Source organism: Toxorhynchites rutilus, chromosome 3 (assembly GCF_029784135.1).
Source record: "Toxorhynchites rutilus septentrionalis strain SRP chromosome 3, ASM2978413v1, whole genome shotgun sequence".
Taxonomy (NCBI): Eukaryota; Metazoa; Arthropoda; class Insecta; order Diptera; family Culicidae; genus Toxorhynchites; species Toxorhynchites rutilus.
In genome coordinates, this window is record NC_073746.1 from 277620034 (window position 1) to 277642430 (window position 22397).

General features: G+C 39.6%; 1 protein-coding gene and 1 long non-coding RNA gene across 4 annotated transcripts; both read left to right on the plus strand.

Annotated features, from left to right (window-relative positions):
• The first annotated feature begins 359 nt into the window (after nucleotides 1-359).
• Nucleotides 360-17089, plus strand: LOC129777873 (stabilizer of axonemal microtubules 1). 3 transcript variants are annotated; one of them, XM_055784441.1, is made up of 8 exons: nucleotides 410-430; nucleotides 488-6586; nucleotides 6757-7066; nucleotides 7149-7358; nucleotides 15215-15503; nucleotides 15566-15912; nucleotides 16232-16517; nucleotides 16577-17089. In XM_055784441.1, the coding sequence occupies exons 2-8, from the start codon at nucleotides 6567-6569 to the stop codon at nucleotides 16867-16869; spliced, it is 1755 nt and encodes a 584-aa protein (XP_055640416.1). In that variant the 5' UTR covers nucleotides 410-430; nucleotides 488-6566; the 3' UTR covers nucleotides 16870-17089. The 3 variants fall into 3 exon arrangements, with proteins under 3 accessions (XP_055640417.1, XP_055640416.1, XP_055640418.1); XM_055784443.1 differs by having other exon boundaries at nucleotides 411-430; nucleotides 488-586; nucleotides 6623-7066; XM_055784442.1 differs by having other exon boundaries at nucleotides 360-617; nucleotides 6623-7066.
• Nucleotides 17090-19740: 2651 nt separating this feature from the next.
• LOC129774729 (uncharacterized) lies at nucleotides 19741-22280 on the plus strand. The gene is made up of 3 exons (XR_008742759.1): nucleotides 19741-19943; nucleotides 21915-21981; nucleotides 22036-22280. It is a non-coding gene; the product is annotated as an uncharacterized LOC129774729 (long non-coding RNA).
• Nucleotides 22281-22397: the final 117 nt, after the last annotated feature.

Consider the following 22397-nt stretch of genomic DNA (forward strand, 5'->3'; position numbering starts at 1 on the left):
CATTCTTCCATGTCATCGCATAACATAACCGTTAGAAAGCCCCACACTGCTGCTAGCTTCGCTATCGCACTCTAAGCTCGTCTGCAACGGAAATGCGCCGGCTGGTAAGGGTGGTTTTGTTACACCAACAATAACAACAACCATTCATACGCCCACGTATACTCGTCGGAGGCAAAGTTCAGTCGGCATACTGTTTTACGGAATATTCAAAATCTAAATACGTTTCAGGCTCAATCAAAAATAAGCACTGTTTCCGAGTCCTTTACTCTTTGTTCGACGTAATGAATTTTAGGCACTCCTGCCAGCGATAGCCTGGAGGTCACCCAAACAGCGAGAAGCTAGGTCAGGTACGGCCTGATCAACTCCAATATGCTTCAGTCACCGCACGTCGGTCGCCCTGTAAGCGTCGCAGCCAAGGGATGTTAGACTGGTACGGTTCAGAGGAGAAAACGAACAACGGTGCTATAAATCATTCTGTTTGTTTTAGTTCCAGACAGTGCTTCCGAGTGTGACTACGTTTGACCTCATTAGTGTCGGAAGAAAAAAACATTAAGTGTGAAATAAGAATTGGTATTTTATGAAAAAGGTCAGATCAAAGTGTGTGCTATGAATACTTTGTAAGAATTAATTTTATTTCGGTATTGATTGAACCGCCGCTGTTCACATCGCTGCCATAACGATGGATTCCTAGAATCAGGTCAACCGAAAGCGGAAGTGTTTGCATAGTGTGCGACATCATTCTAAATTGAAATCGGCGAGTCACACTGGAATATATTTGGATGGATGGTTAAAATTCGAAGCAAGACAAGCAGTTACCAAGAGCATCAAATGCAAATAACTAAATGTTGAAAACTGGACACCAACAGGTTATTGCGTTACGCTTTAAATCATACAAGTTTCTTCGTTGGAATAAAAATAAACTTGAATTGAGCGATATGAATGTTTTTATTGATCAACAAATGTACGGAAATGATACGATGTAATAAATTTCAAACTACATGCGGAAGAGCTTTCGGAAGAAAAGCGATTCTATCAGTTCAAAACGAAGTGCTTTTACGTTATCGGTAATTTAATGAATAAATAAGTCATACCGCTATGCTTCAGTTGGTGACTATATAATAAATTTTCAACCACTTAAGACCGATCAGTTAACTTCAAGCTTGAATTATTCATTTTTCGGATCTTTGAAGCATGACAGAGTGTAATCCGTCGCGTATTTTCTCATTCAATTGCACTAACGTCCCTAGAGGAACTTCGTCGTCTCAACGTAGTACTACTTGTGTCATTTATATTAGTACTTGGTTGAGATGTCTTATTCCAAATATCAAGCCTTGACTGTATTCTGAGTGGCAAGTTGGAATTCTGAACAATCTCACAAACGTAAATTTTGAAACGATCATTACAACTTCCGAGTATTTTAGATTTCCTTCAGATGAAGAAAAATCATTGTTCTAGATAGATGGTGTTAGTAATTTGCATCGCGTTTTGTAGGTATGCGATTGTGTTACACTAGGTAGTGCTTAAAAAATAGTAAATACGTATACTTTGTTTGGTTAGTATTGTTTGAGAACGCGTCAAAAACGGACACAAACAGAAAAAAATATCTCCATATTCCTTGAATATCGAACAGTGCGCAGTGTGTATGGCTCTTATACTGTAAATGCCAAAAAGTTCGATGATTTCGTTCCAGTTTTTTCATATGGAACATTCACTACGATCTGACCGGCTAGATGTCAGAAATGTCGATAACATGACGAAAATCATCAAATGCGATGATCATGTAAAACCTGTTTCGACTTCCTAGGGACTAAACATTGCACAAAAGTCGCTTGAAAACACTTGATTAATATATGGTTGCACGCGAAAAGGATCAAAAGTTTTTGTGCCATTATCGAAACACCGTTGCATTTTTAAAAAGTCACTGTTTACACTCCACGGGCCGGTGGAATCGTTTTTATCCAAAATAAAAGCCGGACTGAAAAGAAAAATTGACCGCTACAGAGTGAAGATCACCGAGTTTTTTGAACTACAATTGAATGGCCCTAATGAGGAGAAGCGGTGGTTTCAACAGACAGTGCATCATGTCACATCGTGCTTTATCAGAAGAAACGTTCGGTCAACGAATTATTTCTCGTAATGAACCGGTGAATTGGTCTTCGAGAACATTCGATTCCTCACCGTTGGATACTTTTGACGTAGGACTACGTCTTTCATTTCTATACTGGGGTGTAAGTTCAATGTTTCGAAAACGAAAGCGTTACGCCGGAGAACGAGATTTTGATCGTTAATAGCTCCTAAAAAACTGAACGAAATGGTATGATAAACACTTCATTCGAAAGATAAAATGTCTACGCGTTATATGCTTGTTACTTTTTGATTCAAAAACATGTTTCAATAGCCCTAAAATTGCTTTCGAAACAGACTATTGAAATCACACCAATCGGTATATAAGCGAGTGCCGCTCGGAAATCCACTCAGTTATGATTGCGCAACGATTGAGGTACGATCGCTGGAATGGATGGATGTATCCCTAACATAGACTTCAAAACCATGGAGCCAGGGGAAATCGGCATTGCAAAATAGTTGCAAGCTGCGGGTGCTTTTGTGCCTGCTCGCGTTTCTGGAAATCGGAATGTTTCCCTAGCACAGACTTCAAAATCATGGAGCCTGTGGAAATTGCCATAGCAAATTAGATCCAACAGTGGGTACTTTTGTACTCGTTTGCGTTTTTGAAAAGTGGAATGTTTCCCTAACACAGATATCAAAACCATGAAGCCTGAGGAAATCGACATTGCAAAACAGATGCAAGCTTCGAGTACTTATGTACTCGCTAGCGTTTCTGGAAAACGGAATGTTTCCCTAACACAGACTTCAAAATCAAGAATCCTGGGGAAATCGGCATTATAAAATAGATGCAAGCTGCGGGTACTTCTGTACTCGCTTGCGTTTCTGGAAATCGGAATGTTTCCCTAACACAAACTTCAAAATCATGGAGCCTGTGGACATCGGCATTGCAAATTGGAATGCGTCCCTAACACAGATTTCAAAACCGTGGAGCCTGGGGAAATTGGCATTGCAAAACAGAAGTAAACTACGGGTAGTTTTGTACTCGCGTGCATTTTTTGTAAACCGGAATGTGTTTTCCCAATACGATTCGATTCGAAGTTCGATTCACATACATCATCTGCGCAGCGGCGATATCGTACCCAATGAGGAACATCCGAGGTGGGATTATTGCTAATTGAAGAAATACGATTTATTACTAAGCCAACGGCAGTCCTACGTCAACTTTGCGGTTATATCATAGGTATAACCCATCCATAGTTTTTTGTGGAGTTTTATGAATTCACTGATCTACACCGATAAGCCGTAGACAATTGACGCATTGGAAAACAACAATCGCCGTGTTATATCTGGTATAAGTTCTCCATTGCCAAGGATGGAAAACAAGGGAGCATGATGTGATTTACGATTAATCGCAAACTGCACAGATCGCAATCTGTGCAAACTGCGACTAACTATTAATCCTCACCCATCATAACCAAATGATTTTCCCTTTGTAACTCTGAGTTGACCAAAGCATTGCTAGACTGAAACTAGTTCGTATAATTGAGTTACTCTCCTTCCTCGTTTTGTTTTCAACTCCTAACAAGACTTTGCTCCATGGGAATGAGTGTCTCTATGACGTAAGATTCTCGCTCTCTCGTCCGGGCGTTCAATTTTCCTTTCCGAGCGCGTTTACTTCGATGAAACTGGGTAAAATAAAAAATGCGCTACAGCAGATAGGACGACTTTAATGTTTCATGTTTCACAGAGGATTTCTCAGATGGTGTTTAAATTAATCAAGAGACTACAATCAATAATCCCCCTCAAATCACTAATTTTATGAATTAATGTAAATGCGTTATTGGCCAAGGCTATTACGACATCGAACACGTGGTCTTGCGAGATATATTTTTCCGCCTGCCCAAATACAGACCACTTTTTTCGGGGCCGAGTAAACTGGTGTCTAGAAATGACCTTGATTACCTTGAATTAATCAAAAAACATAAATTAGCGCAAATATGTCAACATGTGTTTTTTTGTTTAAGCACGTAAATATTTGCTCATAATTTTTTTGGATTGTGGCACTCTACATAATTTGTATGCAGATAGACTATCCACAGTTTGTGGGGGGATGGAATACTCATACAACTCAAATGGATAATGATTATCTGCTATCACAAAGCTGAGAAATTTTTTGACGTTTTGTTTTACTATTGATTCATTAAAAAAAAAAAAGCTTTATTTTTAAATGTTTTCTTATCCTGAGACTGGCTCACCATATTGCACTGCTACTAAAACCGTAGGCTAACTTCAAGGATATTTTTTATTCATTTTCGGCGAATAATCAATAGAGTGCCGTGTTATGAAACATCAGAATAATAGCAAAAACAATATTACGATCATAAGGTGTTGGACAGGTTATTCCAGACGACATTGGAATATATTCCATCTGACCATCTTTAGAAAGGTTAATGACCTTCAAAGGATAAATTTATATTGGGCACATTGAATTGATGTTCATGACTTCCAGTCGGACGTTTATTCGCTCTGATAGTAATTGTGTGGTCCTCACAAAGCATATATTCCAATGCCGTCAGTTCACTGAAATTATTCGCATACCGTTTGATGATAAGGTAGGATGTTGATAATCATTTGCTGCGATACCTATTGTTCCAACAGTATTCATTCGACAATATGAAGACTGAATACCCGAAATTAACCAGATTCAACCATGCAAATCTGCGGTCAAAGCAGTATGTACATTTGAGAGATGCAACAAGTTTGAAGGGATATAAAAAAACATTAGTCGTTCGATAAATCTACTGCCACATATGTCGGAAGTCCACGATACATGAATATCATACGTCCATACTATTTCATTACATTTATTCGCAACGAAGAACGTAACCACACAGAATTGAATTAATCAAATATGTGATCCGTTTTATCTACAAAATAAAAAAGGGTCTGAAATTCAATCGAATTCGAAAGGTGTTTCGTGAAGTCACTAATTGAATTACTATTGGTAAAATTATTTGGAGAGAAATGTGAATGTTCAGAATTATTGGAATCTAAAACCGATTTTGGGCGGGATGAGATTCGCCCAAATCTGCTGGTAATAAAATTAATCAATTGCATCCATTACCCGTCTGCAGTTTATCGGGCGGGAGACGACAGCAAAATAAAATCGACACGAGACTGAGTCAGCCACTGACTGCGGTCTGTGCAATAGAGAATTAAAAATCCCTCGATGAGTGTCGTAAGATTTCAGTTGATCGTCTCTTGTTACACTTTCCGATCAAGAACTCATCATCCGCTCTATGGAATGGGATTAATCGTTTGTGGCTTGCACTCACGATAAAACTTGAGTAGTAGAAGTAATGCTTCGAGAGTGCAAGCAGTGGGGATTCCGCTCTCATATTGCTTTTTTGAGATCTTGGTAGCTCACCGTTCCAAGTATTCTCTCTGTGTACATATGAAGAATAAAAGAGCCTCGCCTGCTGGGGGTGATTTAAAAACATCGGACTAGAGGGATATACTTATTCATTGATCGTTGAATGTGATTTTTTACCATCCCTGTCCATTGCAGCGAAAAATGATCAAAAATTGGAGTTCCTTCGTGCCAGTCGAGATAACCATTTGTCGGAAATCATATCCAAATTGAAACTACCAAGAATTATCTCCCGAATGAATCCCAAACTCATGGCAATTAAAGCAATTTATCTGTGACTTATTTCAATTCAAAGTTCTATGTCTCCATGAAACATAATGTATTATATAGTACGGATCTGAACTAATCTAAACCTTATGAAATGTGGATCAAATGGATTAATCGATTGCTTTTGAAAGCTTCTTTTGAATTGAATATCCGCCACATCACAGATAGCGCGTACCCCGGTAAACGACATGGATTACGTACAACAATGACGGTATAATATTTTCATACATACACGTGTCTTCAGTTTCAACTCGAACGACATAGATAAAGAACTTTAACGACTGCGAACTTTGGTGTCCATGTCCATACACAACCATATAGCAAATATCCAGGTCGCAGTCATTCCTCATTCCAATTCATAAAACACCTCCCGCTCCAAACAAAGCGTTTTCGATAGAATCAAAAATCTATCCGCCATGCATCAAAGCGTGCACACGGCAACTTTTGGATCAATAATAACCAATCACACTTGCACGTAATAAACCTAGGATATTCAGTGGCTCGATGGGTGGATAATGCATGTTGATTCATGCCACCCTATTTCTTTACTTGTTCCGTTAGCTTGTTCCCAATCCATCGCAGCAACCAACGCCAACTGCTGCAGGTACCGAAGAATCATTTTTCACCCACTAGTCCGTAAATCTGTCACGAGTAAGGGAAAATTTGTCGCCTGATTTCTCGATTGAAGGGTTTTCGAAATTACAAGTTCAGGAATTTCACTCTAGTTTCATTTCGGCCCCGCTGAGAAGCATATTCTATTTATTCAAGTTCAAATCAGATTGACTTTGTTCCTTCAACTGAAATGGAGAATGACGAAGCTAGGTAGGTTTTTCCATTATCTCTTTTCGACTTTTTCAGACAGCTGGCGCTTGATAGACTTGCCAGGTTAGGCGCCATCTGATCTAATGGTTTTTATCGATCAAATAAAAAAAAACGAGCTTCATTTGACACTGAAATTCAACATGAAATTGCACAAAATGTAACAAATGAAGCAATCTCACATCTGGAGTCTGCCCAGAACAAATCATTGAGAGAGTTGAAGAACCTTGTGCAAGCGTTCCTATCGCGACAAATGTTGATACTAGTGGCTATTGCAACAACGATGGCGTACCGTGTGATTTTGTAACCGCAAGCGTCGGCTGTAATCCCTGCCCAATCAGTACCCCAGATCCGGCAATGGCGCAATGCTGTGGTGCCAATAACGTCCCTTCGAAGCAGAATTCGCAAGGCAATATTCCCCAGCAACAGCAATGCCACCGCTGCTCTTGTGGACGACCCGACTGTATGCCTATGAAAAAAGTGGTAAGTTCAAGCGAAAACTCTATCTGCCCTTGTGAATGTCAAAACGAACGCTTCGTTAACACTTTTCTGAACTACCCCGCAGCGCTATGTACAGCCGTCGAAAAGACAGTCCTGCAAACCCATATCATGCTACAAGCCGCCGGAAGTAGAATTTCAAGGTGATTCCGTGTACAAAACATCGTATAATACCGACCCTGCCTCAATCGCGGGCAATGCGCGACCACTGCCAATACCACCACGAAACAATCTGTCGATGGCCCCGGGATGTTTGGAGAAAAATACCGTCACGTCGGTGAGTAGCAATCAATAAGAGCGAACAAAGTTTTCACAGCAATGTTTTGAACATTTGATTCCATTTGCAGCCTAAGTAGTTCTTTAGATCTAATTTGACTATACGATCCGATGAATTAACATTATAAATTTGATGTTTGACAGATTATTAGAAAAAAATAAGGCTGATTGCTAGCTATTGCTATAGGGAATACAACAACTATTTTTTGTCTCTCATCTAATTCCGATAGAAGAATTACAACGGTCTGTACCTAGCAATACGGCCGAATGCTTCATGTAGGACTTTGAATGTTCGGAACATTTTTTTTCGAATTTAGTTCGTTCATAATTCAAAATCCCAAATTTAACTATTTAAAATTCAATCTGAAAATCAGAATAACAACAGGTCGTTTGTTGTATGAACTAGGTTCTTTAAACGAGATGTAAGAATTGATGTAGTAGAAATGATCCGGATTCATCAATCATTAATGCTATCTTTGTACACTATTGGAAAAAATACTTTGTACTGAAAGAAAAAATTACAATAATCTTACGAAAATCACTTTCGGTTTCGAAAAACAAAATTATCAACTATTGAAAAATAACTGATATATGAGCTATGTATATGACATGAGCTGGAATCGTGTTCGCCATGGTTTGCCTTTTTTTGAACCCCCTCACTCTATCAGCTTGTAACTATTTTAATTATGAACATTTTTTTCCGTTCAGGTTTTGTTTTATTGTTAGAAGAGAGATAAACAAATAATGATATAATGGATAGTTAAAAATTCTTTGTTTTATTTTTTCGGAGCTCGAAAAAACGTCCAACATTCCACCGCCCACATAACCCATTGACGACTAAGCTGTAGAAATATTTTTTTAACGAAAGTAATTGTTGTAATTTTGATTATTGGCGTTACAGAAACCCCAGTATTCAAGAAATGGTTTCTTTCCCTTCTTCCGTTTTTCCGGAAAATGGAAAGAAAATCGAAAAATCGCATAAGAGCATCCCCACCAGTTGCTAAATTCGGTTGCTAAACTCAATTAGGCAACCCTTCACCATAACTTGGCAACCACACCGGGAGTTGCCATTCTGGTTAGTAAAATAATAACGCACCCCCTGGGTAGCAGCCTGTTCGTGAATTTGGCAGCACAGTAGCAACTCATCGCAAGGTTGCTATTCGCAGTAAACGTCAAAATGTTGTTTTAATTCTCCGTTTTGATAAAGTTGTTTTATGAAATAGTGATTTTTACGTGATAATATTACTTCGAAATGAGTGCATCGAAAAGAGGAAGCAACTGGACTGAGGACGAGGCGTTATGCCTAGCATGGTTAAATACATCACAAGACGCAAGTGTTGACATAAACCAACGGTCGCTAACCATGTACGACCGTGTTTACGGAAGTTTGCTTTGAAATCTGCACGGAAAAATCAGTACCAGGGAACCCAGAACTTCGTGCCCCGAGTGAGATTAAAGCTAGGTGGCATCATATAAGCAAAATGGTCAGCAAATTCGTTGGTTGTCTGGCGCAAATTGAAAACCGATGTCCAAGCGGAGCTTCGTAGGAAGATTTTATTAAACAAGCTGTTACACTGTTTGCGTTGACGGAGAAATCATTCTTCACGTTAATGCACTGTTACGTGCTACTACAATATGCTCCGAAGTGGCAGCTGTATCACTGCGTGAAGGTACACATACCATTTCTGTTGAGATAAACACACATATTAAAGAAAATGTCTATTTTAGGCACCAGCTACCCAAAAACGAGGACATTCGGAAACTGCTGAGTCGGCCCAAAATGATACCAGCATGACTAATGTTGAGTCTACATCTACCAGTTGTCCGATCGAACAGTAGGCCGCTAAGGCTCGGAAGATTGTACTTGGATCCGAATATGCTCAAGCTGGTCTAAAAATCGCCAAAGCTGGAAGTGAACTGGCTGCAGCTGCAAAGGAAAGGCTCACCTACAGCAAGCAAAAAGCCCAAGCTTTAAGCAGAATGGCCAAACACACAATCATGTCGATGAATCTTGATGGTTTGAATGAGACTGCTCGTAAATTTTATTTGTTGGAACAACAAAGGATTCTTGCCGAAACCAGACAGCAAGCCAGAGATGAACTGGAATCGAGCTCGATTCCTTCAGATGATGAAGAAGTGCTAAATGTGGGAGTTTTACTAAGCAAATAACATAGAAAATATATTTGTAATCAGTAAATTCTTGAGTTCGGACAATGTTATCGAAATTTATGTTGTTCAATAAAAATTGAGAAAAAATTAAGCATCATTGAAAAGGGTATCAAACTACTCTTCATCGCCTTTGACATTCCACAAGTGCTCAATCAGATCATTCTGAAGTTGATGATGAAGCCTGGCATTATGCAGGAAGGAAGGTATTGAATTAGAGAGACTTTAAACTCTGAGAGTTCATTCGTCTCTGGCATTATGCACTTCTTGATACCTATTCAAATACGCTGCAAAATCATCCACAGGTACTTCGCCATTAATGTTTTCATGTACAAAGCTCTTTCATCTTCGATTATCATATTTTGAAGGATAATGCAGGTACGCATAATGGATTTCAAATCGGCTTTACTCCAAATTCTAGCTGGGTTTTTAATAATGGCGAACCGGGCCATCAACACCCCAAAACCAGCTCAACGTCTTTCCTAGCAGGTTCTTGCTTTTCTGCAAAATACTAAATAAAATAAAAAAGAAAACATTAATCTACCGAACAAAAATTTGCTCCATCAAGCTTATCTTCCGTTTTTGACCAACGGGAGAAGGGATCGTTTGCACTAATGTGGCGAGAGCTGGATAAATACTATCAGCTAAATAATAACCGGTGTTGTACGTGTGGCCGTTGATTTCAAACGACACTGGTGGGGTTTTTCCGTTGTAGATAAGCGAGGATCTATGCATCACAGTTATATCGTTATTGGATCCGGGCATGCCAAAAAAGGCATGCCAGATCCATAGATCATAAGACGCAACTATCTCGAGGATGATCGTTGGTTTCTTCTCTTATATTGTCCCGCCCAGGCAGTAGGACAGTTCTTCCACTGCCAATTACTACAATCAAGGGATCCCAACATGCCCGGAAAACCACGTTCCTCCCCGACACGTAGCAAATCAGCACGAGTTGGTGACCGCAAGTATTCGTCACTAAATACTTGATCCACTGTACGGCAGAATTCCAACAGGCACTTTCGAGCCGTGGATTCACTAATCCGAACGTACTCGTCTATTGCATCCGATGGAGATTCGTAGGCGAAGGGCAGCCGTGCACTTTTGGAAACCTGTTAATCCTTGTTTTCCAGTGGCATCTGGTCGCTGAATAAAATATTCGTTTCTCTCCTCAACCGCTATTTTAATCCTTAAAAACAACCTGCGACGCATACGGAATCGTCGTCGAAACTGATCATCGGTATATAGCGGAGCCTCGGAAAAATAATCACTGAACAACCGAATTTATTGCTCAATAAAGTTATACAAAATTAAATGAAATTGATAGTAGACTAAAAGACTAAGCTATCATTCGATGCCATAACCTTATCATATGCCTTGAAATATAATCAAAGTTGCTGTTTCGAACGCTTGGCATAAACTGGGTTAAAAACTGTTTCCTCAATACAGAAATCATTAAACTATCCATCTATGAAGTTGTATATACCAGTGGTCGGATAATGTGATAGCCATGACCAAAACAAAAGAGCACGAATCTACCACTCACTGACATGTTCTGGGGACCTCTATATAATTACTATAGAAATCGCTTTAGCGGATAACCCACACCGCGGAACAACCACTCGCGGATAATCTGGGTTCTACTGTACAATAAAAAAGGAACTAGATTAAAACTAGGGGTTACAGACCCCGGAAGCAATATAAATACTGGGTTTCTTCGAAAGATAGATCGTTCCACTATATCGAGAGTTGTCTAGTGTAATTGTGTCTCGCGAGCGCTTTGGAAGTCATCTAGGCACTCAATGCAGAATGATCGATAAGAATTTGTAAAAACAATATTTGCAATACAACGGAGAAGTCTCATATGAAAAGAAATGCGTCCACTGAAAATTCGTCGAACGAGTTGAGGATGGTAGATCGTATTTTCGATCATATTCCACATTGAACAAAGTTACAATGAACAGATAAAATTGATCATTTTATACCAGTGTGTACTACCTAATTCGTTTTGTAAACCATGATTGATATATATATTGATATATATATGATATGAAATCATCAAACAATATTATATGGTCGGTGGTAAGTCAGAGAGGACCAAGTCGCAAAATTGACAATTTCGAGTTACTGATTACATTTGGTTAAGCATTATGTAAGCTACGTACCACATTTATCAGATTTAGAAAACCACGCATACAGCAGGAATAATAGATCGAAATTGCTATGATTGATCAACGGAAAACCCTCATAGTATGCAGTCAGAGCCATGTACCATTTACCATGGCGAATTAGCTCTATATCATGTGCAGACAGAGTGGATTATGTGTCCATCAGTGTTTGGATTTCGATCAAAATCGAATGATACACAATGTGTCATGCAAGTAAACTCTCACGAACATATAACCAAATATGAGAGGATCATTCAGATACTTGTATGAATGTCAGTAATCACTTGTGTAACATTTAGTGATTAAACTAAGAAAGGAACGAAGACTGTTGTTTGCATATTCGAGTTGTATCAAACATGGCACACTATTTTCGAAGCCTGCATACAAGTTTGAACCGCATATATCGTCCCATTTTACTATAGCGAAACCCACTGCACAGACAAGTGCAAAGCAATAAATGATACAAGAAAAATTACGTCATCATTTGCGGAGAGCAGCGAATGGGAAAAGAGATAAAACGCGGCGTTAGCGCGTTAAAAATGGAAAATATAATCTGACTACCTTTCCCTTAGCCTCTATCGAGCTAAATAATCATATAGTTTGCACTCTCTGAGACTTAAAAATCAGGATCTGCTACATTAGTTGAATATGAATCTTTCGCTATGCGTTGTCCGTACGATCCTGCTGTTTCATGATGCATGGAGAGGTCGATATGCATATGTTAGAGGCAAAGAAGAAAATAAGCTTTCTGCACCGAAAGCGTATATGATAGCTTTGCTTGCATGCTGGTGTGCAATGAAGAGCGAGCCGATGCAGAGTTGTCTCGTTCTTCTTTGTGTCGTGATTTGCAGCACATAATAACAATAGAATACCGCTGGGGGAAATGTTTCCTGAAAGATCATATTTGAACGAACGAAAGCGATTTTTTCAATGAGTGGATCATTTGGCAAACACTGGTGTCCATCATTTGTATATTGAATATAAACAATTTCCAAGCGCCGAATCCAAACTTTTTCTTGAAGCTAATAGGTGCCTTGTTGAAATGTGCTTGAACCCGTTTGTGTAAAATGTACACATTCTGAGTATATTAAAAAATGAACTTGATCCATTCTGACTGAACGGATCAATGAAAAATTCTGGTCTTAAGTGTGAATAATCGCTAATATACAATGAATTCGAATTTGACGATTCTATTGACGAATACTGTCTAAGATGATTGAAAATGGGGAATATATGCTGTAACATGTAAGCCGTGCAATCATATTCATGCCTGTATTAGATGGCAGAGACTATTATACTGAACGCAACCAACTGTTTACGCGGTTCCAGCCTCACATCCCTTCTCGCTCTTATTTTCATAACAGAGTGGCATACTTTGACTCACAACTGTTATTTGATTGAGAAATATTTCGAAATTGTTCAGTCATAGTGAACCAAATCTTAAAAAATGCTTCATTTGGTTCAGTCAGAGTGGACCATGTACGTATAGGAAGTCAAATAACTTTTGGCATGATACTTGATGTTTTTACAATTAGCACTTCAAGCTCGTTTTTCTCGAAATCATGAAAATGTCACATGGTCCGGTCTGACTTAACACCGACCATATAGCGTTAAGGACGACTACACCAATGCAGTGAACAATAACGACGTACCACCTCCTACGAGGGGTGAAATTGAGGCCATTAATCAGCTAAAGAACCACAAAGCATGTGTTAACCCTTTCGCTACGAGTATCGTCTATAGACGTCATCCGCGCGATGAGCTGTGTGTACAAGCGTCGTCTTTGAACGACATGAGAGTGATACTGCACATCGATCACACCAGCGCGATGTGCATACTTTTGAGCGCAATGCTCCGTTCAGCGGTAGCACTCCGACGGAGCACACTGCCGTAGAGAATGGGTTAAAGACGGGTCTCGCCGCGGAGTGCTTCAGGGGAGGTTTGGGAAAACTTTTACAGTGTATGCGCCGATTGATAGTCAGTATCTGGACACGAAACAGCTGCCAGAAGAAGTGAGAGAAAGAATAATTTGCCTCATCTATAAAAAAGGTAACAGGCTGGATTGTGGAATCTACCGTGCAATTACGATCCTGAATGGTGCCTACAAAATTATATCCCAGATCGACCGACCAATAAAAAGAGGATTTGTGGGAAGTCATCAAGCTGGATCCATGCCCGGTTGTTCGACGACATATCAGATTTTTACCCTACAGCAGGTCCTCCATAAGTGCCGCAAGTATCCAGCGCCCCTCAATCTTCGTCAACTTCAAAACTGTATATGACACTATCGACCGACCACAGTTATGAAGAATTATAAGTGCGCACGGTTTTTCCAGAAAGCTTAACGACTAATTCAGGCAACGATGAACGGTGTGCCATACAGTGTGCGGATCTCAGGCGATCTGCCGGAATCCTCTGAGACTTACAGGGGACTTCGTCAAGGCGATGGACTCTTGTATCTGTACTTCAACGTGGCATTGGCAGGTGTTATGCGAACAGCGAGCTTCAACATGTGGGCCACGATTTTCAACAAATCCAGTCAGTTTATCTGCTTCCCCGATTACGTAGTCGTATTCGGAAGAACACATACAACGGTAGCGCCTTTCTATAACCGACTGAAACACGAAGCAGGCCTGATTGGTCTTGGGATCAATGAGTCTGAGATTGAGGCTAGCAGGAGGGACTGATCGTAACAGAATACTTTTTGGTAGTAGCGTTGTGATCGACAACAACGACCGTGAAATTCGAAAACGCATAATCAACCGAAGTCATGCCTACTATGGGCTCCATAAAGTTCCAACAAACTAAGACCCCGTACGAAGTGTACCATGTACAAATCCCTGATACGACCAGTAGTCATCTATTACCGCACAAGTACTCGATGTTTTCGAACGCCGAGCCCTATATATGCCGGTGTACATGAAAACGGAGTGAAGAAAAGGAGTATTTACACCGGGCTGGTGCAACTCTACTGCGTCCAGAAAATAACCAAGGCTGGACGAGTGCGATAGGGCGGAACATGTAAGTTCGCATCGAATCCGATGGGGACAAGAAGAGGAGGCCATTGAGAGAGGTTGTTGGCCACTGGAACATGCAAAGAATTGATGAGATCCGGGATTGGAGGATTGCATCCATGGACCGGATTTATTGGCGAAACATTGTGAAGAAGATCTAATCTCTTCATGGGATGTAGAACGGGCATTTTGATCCATTGCATTGCAATTGATCGAACAATGTAGTGAGTGTGAATCTTGGAAACACGGAAATAATAGAATACATTCTTTTAAACCTTCTAAATTCTTTTAAATGTTCATACCCGCATATCGGATCTCACTTCCACTTTCATTTTTTTGATCGTTATAATTTTTATACAACGATAAACTATCGAAAACAACAATAGTCACTACAAAACACTAACATATACCGAAATATATGAGTAAAAAAAACAGAAATTCACACCATCAATTCTAACATATAGTTATCCAATTAAAAATGTTATTCTTATTATTGTTTTAATTCACAGTTATCCTACCCTTGTTACAATAACGTTGAACGCCAAAAGCCCATCCTGCCCACGGGCAACCAAATGATGGGTTCGGGTCCAATTCAAGAAGTTACCACAAGTCGACATGATTATGTTGCGAAAACCACACCAAAACGGTACAAAATTATTCCCGAAGGTCACATTCGCAGCGTCAGTGCACCGTTCGAAAAGCAAACTGTCAATCAGCTCTCGTATAGTTGTCCTGATATGGCACACTTCACACCGGCCCACTCGTGTAAGCCAATCCGCGCGTACACGAGATCTGAAGGTATTCGAGGCTCTAGTTCTTCACTTACCTATGAGTAATCGTACTGACAATAATCTTTCTAGTGCCAATGGAATCGGAGACCACACAAAAACTTAGCTATCCTCCAGTGTGTCCAGCACCTAAGGAGGATTACCCGTGGGCACGACGAGCCGGCTATCAACCACCAGCTATTTCGATGGAAAACGACACAACGTACAAGAAAAGTTTCATGCCGAATTGTGCGACAGAACGAGCGAAGAAGATTCCTCCCTTCAATAACTTGCATGTACCTGCTGATTCTGGGTTCGAATCAAAGACAGTCTACAAGGAAAGTTATCATAGTTCCAGTGGCGAACGACCGCCAGCTATTCGTCCTGTGGAGCAGTTACGAATACCATGCCAGAAACTGGAAGATGACACCGTTTACAAGGTATATCCTAGCTATGTCGTGGACCACTCCAATTTCTTTTAATCAAAAAGTCGATAATTGCCGACAACATTTTCAACATTAAGAGCACACTAAAATACTCATATTCATACATTTCAAGGTAATTCGGTTTGTCCACCAATTTGATCCGTACACTGTCGCACACAAATCAAATGATGTGTATATATAGTTTGAACACAGTTGTTGCATGTCACAATAGATAGAAACATCGACGCATGACCTCACTAGACAATAACACTATCGCAACTGGATTGGGCATCGAGTGAATTTTTGTTTTAATTGGTTTTCTTCAATTTACTAGCTCTCTTATCCTACGTATTGCAACGCCGATCGTCCTTCGCCAATCCTTCCCAGACCTGCATCGCTAATAGGCGATGGACCAATTCAGGAGGTGACAACCACAAGACATGACTTTGTCTGCAAGAGCGCGTCGAAACGGCATCCTATTGTACCACAGAACTTGCTACACATCCCCAGCGCCAAACTAGAAAGCGACACAATTAACAGGCTTTCATACCCAGCGAACAAGGAGAACATAATGCCACCAAAGTCCTGCAAACCTATTTTGTCCTATAAACGTCCCGAGTGTAAGTTATTCGTACATGATAAATCACCAGCCTTAGCTTATTTCGGTTACATTTTCCAGTACCAATGGATAGCGAAACAACCCAAAAGATGAGTTACATGCCGGTTTGTCCGCCACCGAAGGAGAACTACCCGTGGGCTGAACGGGCACGTTATCAGCCACCAACACTGCCAATGCAAACCGAGACAACCTCCGCGCTGAGTTATCCCCCACCGGGTGAATATGTTGACGAAACCTGCTGGTCAGCCAGTGCTGGACCGTGCTGCCAGTCGTGCGAACCAACCGCAGTAAATTGTTGTGCGAACTTGAAACCTGAACGATACTGCTATCCACGGGCTGCAATAATGACCTAGTGACCAACAAAAGCAGAAGTTGAGAGTGGAAACAGTACACTTCATTGTAAATACTAGGATGAAAACTATATGAACGCAACAAAACAAATTTCTCTACCATAGTAAGTGGGAGGGGAAGTTCTGCGTACACGTTAGTCATATTTATTGTTTCTTTTATAAATCTTGTAGTTTATATGTAACGTTATCATTCGAGATCCGAACAAAAATTTCCTACTATGTGTTCCCGAAAGGTTTATGTTTTTTTGAAAGAAAGTTCCAGTTTATTTGATGCTCTCAAACTCTTCTCCTTCTGTACTGCCGTAATCTCGCATTTTGATTATTTAAGCTATGCGATCAAGGTAACAACAGAAAGACGTACATCCATCAAAATATGCCAGAATCTGGGCCTTATCACGAACTCCATTTCACGGTGCAAACGAAATGAATTGTATGCAAGGTTATATACACTTCAACTATTTTCTCCAACATGCCGTCGTTGAACGAAGTATGAGAGAGCCTCAGGGAGAAGAGCTCTACACATTTTCCGACTTTGTAGCTTGCGTCGAGCAAGCTAACGGGCATGATCACGAACGCCACTTCACGATGAAAACGAAATAAAGTGCACATAACCTTGCATTCAATTCATTTCGTTTTCACCATAAAGTGACGTTCGTGATCAGGCCCAACGTAGTTGAGAAGCCGATTGTAACAATTGAATCGTTTGTTTGAGAAACCCCATAAACGCCACTTTTATCGTAATTGACTTTTTGGCAGACCTTGAGTCCTTGGAGGTACCTACATCGACTATCAAAATTTCAGAAAAAGTTAGTTCTACGAACCCCCTTCAATTGGGTTTTCAAATAAAATTTCATTCATTGTTTACCAATGCCATAAGAAGCATGTGCAACTCAACCTAATCGAAATGTCCTCTGATGCAGAACATACCTTATAAACAGCCCCATTCTTACTTGGTATGAGTATTATGAACATTAAAAGTACATAAATTTAAATTGAATCACTTCATAACCGCTGAATTTACCACAGACACTAAGTCCATCAACTTCAAAGCGTTCTATTTTGGGCTTAAACTGTTATATTGATGAAAAAGTGGTTTCACATTATATGTTTTGGGTGTAGTAATCGAACCTGATACCAACATATATTATATATGTTATTAAGAGTAGGACCAGGTCAAAATTTTAAGAAAAACAGCGATTTGCCGTTTTCTCGCAAGTGCGTCAAATGAACTCGTGGGGTTTCTCAAACAAACGATTCAATTACAGACTGCACCGATTTCCTCCAATCCAAAATGAAATTGAAGCCATCAGTGTTGAATAAGATGATGCCGTGTCGGCACTCTTCTCCAATTTCCACATGACAATTGCCCAATATTTTTTTCAAAGGGCGGTATTGGCTTTTCTTCTTTATTTTGAAAGTCCAGAAACTTGTTCAAAGAGGTATTCCCCGGGCCTTCTTTAACTATCCTGTACTAGCGCGCAAAATCATAACTCGTATTTATTCATTATTTATTCATTTGTGCATTAATGGTATTTATTTAAAGAAAGGGATATAATTGAATGAAAAAATCCCAGCAAATATTGTTTCTTCAAATTCATTCAAGATTAATAGTCATTCAATCAATAGTCGATAATCAATAATCAAAGAATTTTCCTCCGACTTGCACTGTGGTTACGCGTATTCTAGAGTTTGCCACTCAGAATGCATTCGAGGCGTGTTATTTGGCATGGAAATCTCAACTAAAGGTGGCCGTACACTGTTTGCCCGGAGGTCAAATATTTGATATATTTTGACAGATAAAGTTTGATTTGATATTTGTACAAACACTATTTTGTTTGCCACTCTTAAATATTCAACAGTGTTAAACAATGTCAAACACCGAACATGGATAAAATCGACTGAAATATTCAAGGTAACCTAACCATGTACCGACAGGTTCGAAGAACAGACTAAAAAAGTATTCGAGGCATCCAAAAATTGAATATTTGCTTGTTGTGTTTTGTGTAGCATATATTTGATCAGTACACGTCGACCAAATTTTATCTGTCAAAAAGTGTCAAATATTTGGCTTCGGTCAAACAGTGTATGAGCACCATAAGGAGGGTAGGGAGGGGCTAGTTGGTCATAGGGGTAATTAGCGATCTATGAATGAAAAACAGTGAATTGCTGATGCAATAAAATAAGCAAATTGGAAAAAGTTTTTATTAAGTGGGTTAAAAAATACGAACATGGGGCTCGATCACGAACGTCACTTCACGGTGAAAATGAAATTAATTGTATGCGATTTGTATGCATTTCATTCCGTTTTCACCGTGAAGTGATGTTCGTGATCAGGCCCATGATGCCGATTTTTCCAAAAATCATTCACTGTTTGCGCATTATAAGATTGGTTCTGAAAATGCTAAATAATCTTTAAAAAATCCGTTCTAACGTAAAACAAAAGTTTATTGTATGTATTAGTTTTAAATGTTAATGTGAAACGCTTTTAGAATTATTTTTATTGAATTTTCATGAATATTCTTTTTCATATATAGTTGGTCACACGACAGCGGGACTACTTGGGCATACGAATAGCTCCGTTGTAGAAATTTATCGTTTGAGAGCAACGCATATAAAATTTTCAGGTATACCGCGTTTCATTACGCAAGCTATAAACAAATATAGAAAGCATATGTTTTACTGCTAAACCCAGTGTTTTTAATATAATTGTCATATTTATATTTTATGCTGTAAAATTTTCATTAAATATAATAAACGCCCACATTGAATATCAGAACTCACAATAATGCATCGAGTGATGTGGCATACCTGGAGGTTATTTCTGTATACTTTGGGACGAACGGTACGAATGTCGTCAAAACAAATGCAAGCAAGAAACCGGTTGTGCGCCGCGGAAATACCAGGTGATTTTTTTCAAAAGTCTTGAGTACGAGAAAATATCTTCAAATGTCTTCACCATAATATCGGAGGAAAGTTCTTCACACAAAAACTGAACTGTGATTACTCTATTTGTTTATTTCAGTTTTGAAGTTTTGGCTGTAACTAAAACCATAACCGTGAAACTAACTGTAGAAAAGGTATGTAATCGGAAAACCTTCGATTTGTGAAGTGGTCGTTTGAAAGATCTAGGTTAATTTATTGTATAGTATAGGCCCAAAATAATAGAAATGCAATGTCACAATCATTCGAATTTTCGAGCGCAAATGAACTGTCTTCTAGAGACAATATGTATTCAGACCGCTTCATTCGCTGAGACAAGCCCTACTTTTTTGACGATATTTTCGGCCAATAGTTAGAATTTCATGGAAATAATATGTTTTAAAAATCCACCTACACTATCATACTGAAATGTCTTTACATATTTCATAATGTCTTAAAAATGTATTCACAAAATCAAAAAATGAAGACATGTCTTCAAACCTGGCATCTCTGGTGTGCCATAAAGTGGACGAAATCGATAGAAAAGATTGCCTGACTAATTTCCAACAACGATAATTTGAAATTTTCATTAATTTGTTTTTTTACTTGACTACATGATATTTGTTAACCTTTTTTCGTTTTGATTTAATTAATTAATTTATTATGAAGGAAACTTCTAGTGGATAAACGCTTATTATTTGCTCAAAGAGAACATGCCTATTATTGACCAACTTACCCCGTGTGTGGGGTTAGTTGGTCAATTTATTCTGAAATATAAAGCCGTTAAATAAAATAAAAATGTCAATAAATGATTCTCTGGTTATTTTTCGTAGAAAGGGTAAAAGGTAAGCTTCATTGTGGTACATAATGTTCTAACGCAAAACTTCGTACTACAAAGTTATAGCCAAATTTATTAAAAAATGACCAGCTAGCCCCGCCTTACCCTACTAATAAAAATGACATAAGTAATACTACGTTAAGACGGCAGAGTTCCTCTAGGAACCTAAGTGCCATCTAAGCGTGGAAACACACTAGACGGCTCACCCGCGCGATTTTCGCAATGACAAGTCGCAGCAGGAGTTTGATGCAAAACACATTCAGCGGCTCTCGGCGGCTTCACTAGCTGCCATTATTATATTTTTTAGACGGATGCAAGACGAGTCTATGGTACAAGGTACATCTGTTTGGACAGTAAACGGATGAGAGGGGTGATATATAAAGACAGAATGGTGGAAAACGGAAGAGGGGATGTTTACCTGAGCGAGAGGGAGAGAGAAGTTGATCACAAACGTCTAAAATATTCCATATCTCGACAATTTGGATGGAATTCGAGTATCCGCAGCTACATGACCGCATAGTGGTTTTCACGTATTGGCTCACCTGAGAGAACATTTCTTATTGCCTTGCTTTATTTACACCTTTCAAAAGCGCATAAACACCAATACTCTCATGGGCACCTTACACGATCAACCGGATTGACAATAAGTGTCTTCAATATCGTGACAGCTAGGCTTTCAACATCTGATCTAACCTTGTAGCAGTCGTGCTACAAGTTAGGAATATTTTCCGGAGGGTAGCAGTCCAAATAAAACGGACTGCTATCTATCACATCTTGCACACAACGATGTGCATAAGTTGTACACAATCGTTGTGTGGTTGGACGCAAGCGCAGCGAATCATGTTCCGTCACACATATACATTTCAAGGTTGAGTGGACGAGGTACCTCGCAATTGGGTCACTTATGCGCGGCTTAGCGAGAGTTCCGAGTCAGGTTTCGAGAGGCGATTCTGAAGCTCGCGAGAATGCTGACTCAACCTGACTCATGAGAGCGAACAATCTTTTCTTTGCTCTGTTTCGAACCGTGGGCTGGGGGAAGTTCGCGGATTTGAATAGAACATTATTTGCTTTAGCAAATATTGTTCTCCGGGGGCAAAGATCAGGCACTAATTGTGTTCTGAGGAACTGGGGATTTTTGCTCACCCATTTCAACCTGATTCGTGGAACAGACAGGAGTGCGTGATATTTTTCGTTGTCGCGTCGCGGTGTGTTTAGCCTTGTAAGACTCGTTAAATGGTTTTGTTCAAATGTGGTTAGTCATTTTTGGTTTTTTTTTCTTTGATTCTTATAGAATGGTGATTAGGAATTTAAAATAATAATTCCTCAGTGTTTTGTGTTGTGTGAAATATTTCCAAAAGGTAAATTATTTAAATTATATATAGGGAAGGCATGAATTTAAATGCGTCGAATAGCCGTTCGACGGCTTTTTTTATTAGGATTTAAAAATCCAGAGTATCTCGGCTGACCGGAACCGCTATTCCCGGTTTTGTGCTCGGCGCACCGCAACATCACCTCGTACCATCGTGGACCGCACTTCTGACCCTACGTGTTGGGTTGGAATTCCCGACAAGAGCGTTGTATAGTCGGAAGGAAGCTGCTACGACACTACAGCGTTTCAGGCAGAGCCAGCAAACGCGTGAGTACCTAACCCTTAATATACATGGCCATGTGGGTGGGTACTCTTTTTCTAAACTGAAATCAAATTTGAATGAAGTGATCACGAAGCAAAGCATGGCAGTGCGGATGAATGGATGCCGGTTCGTCGTTGATATAT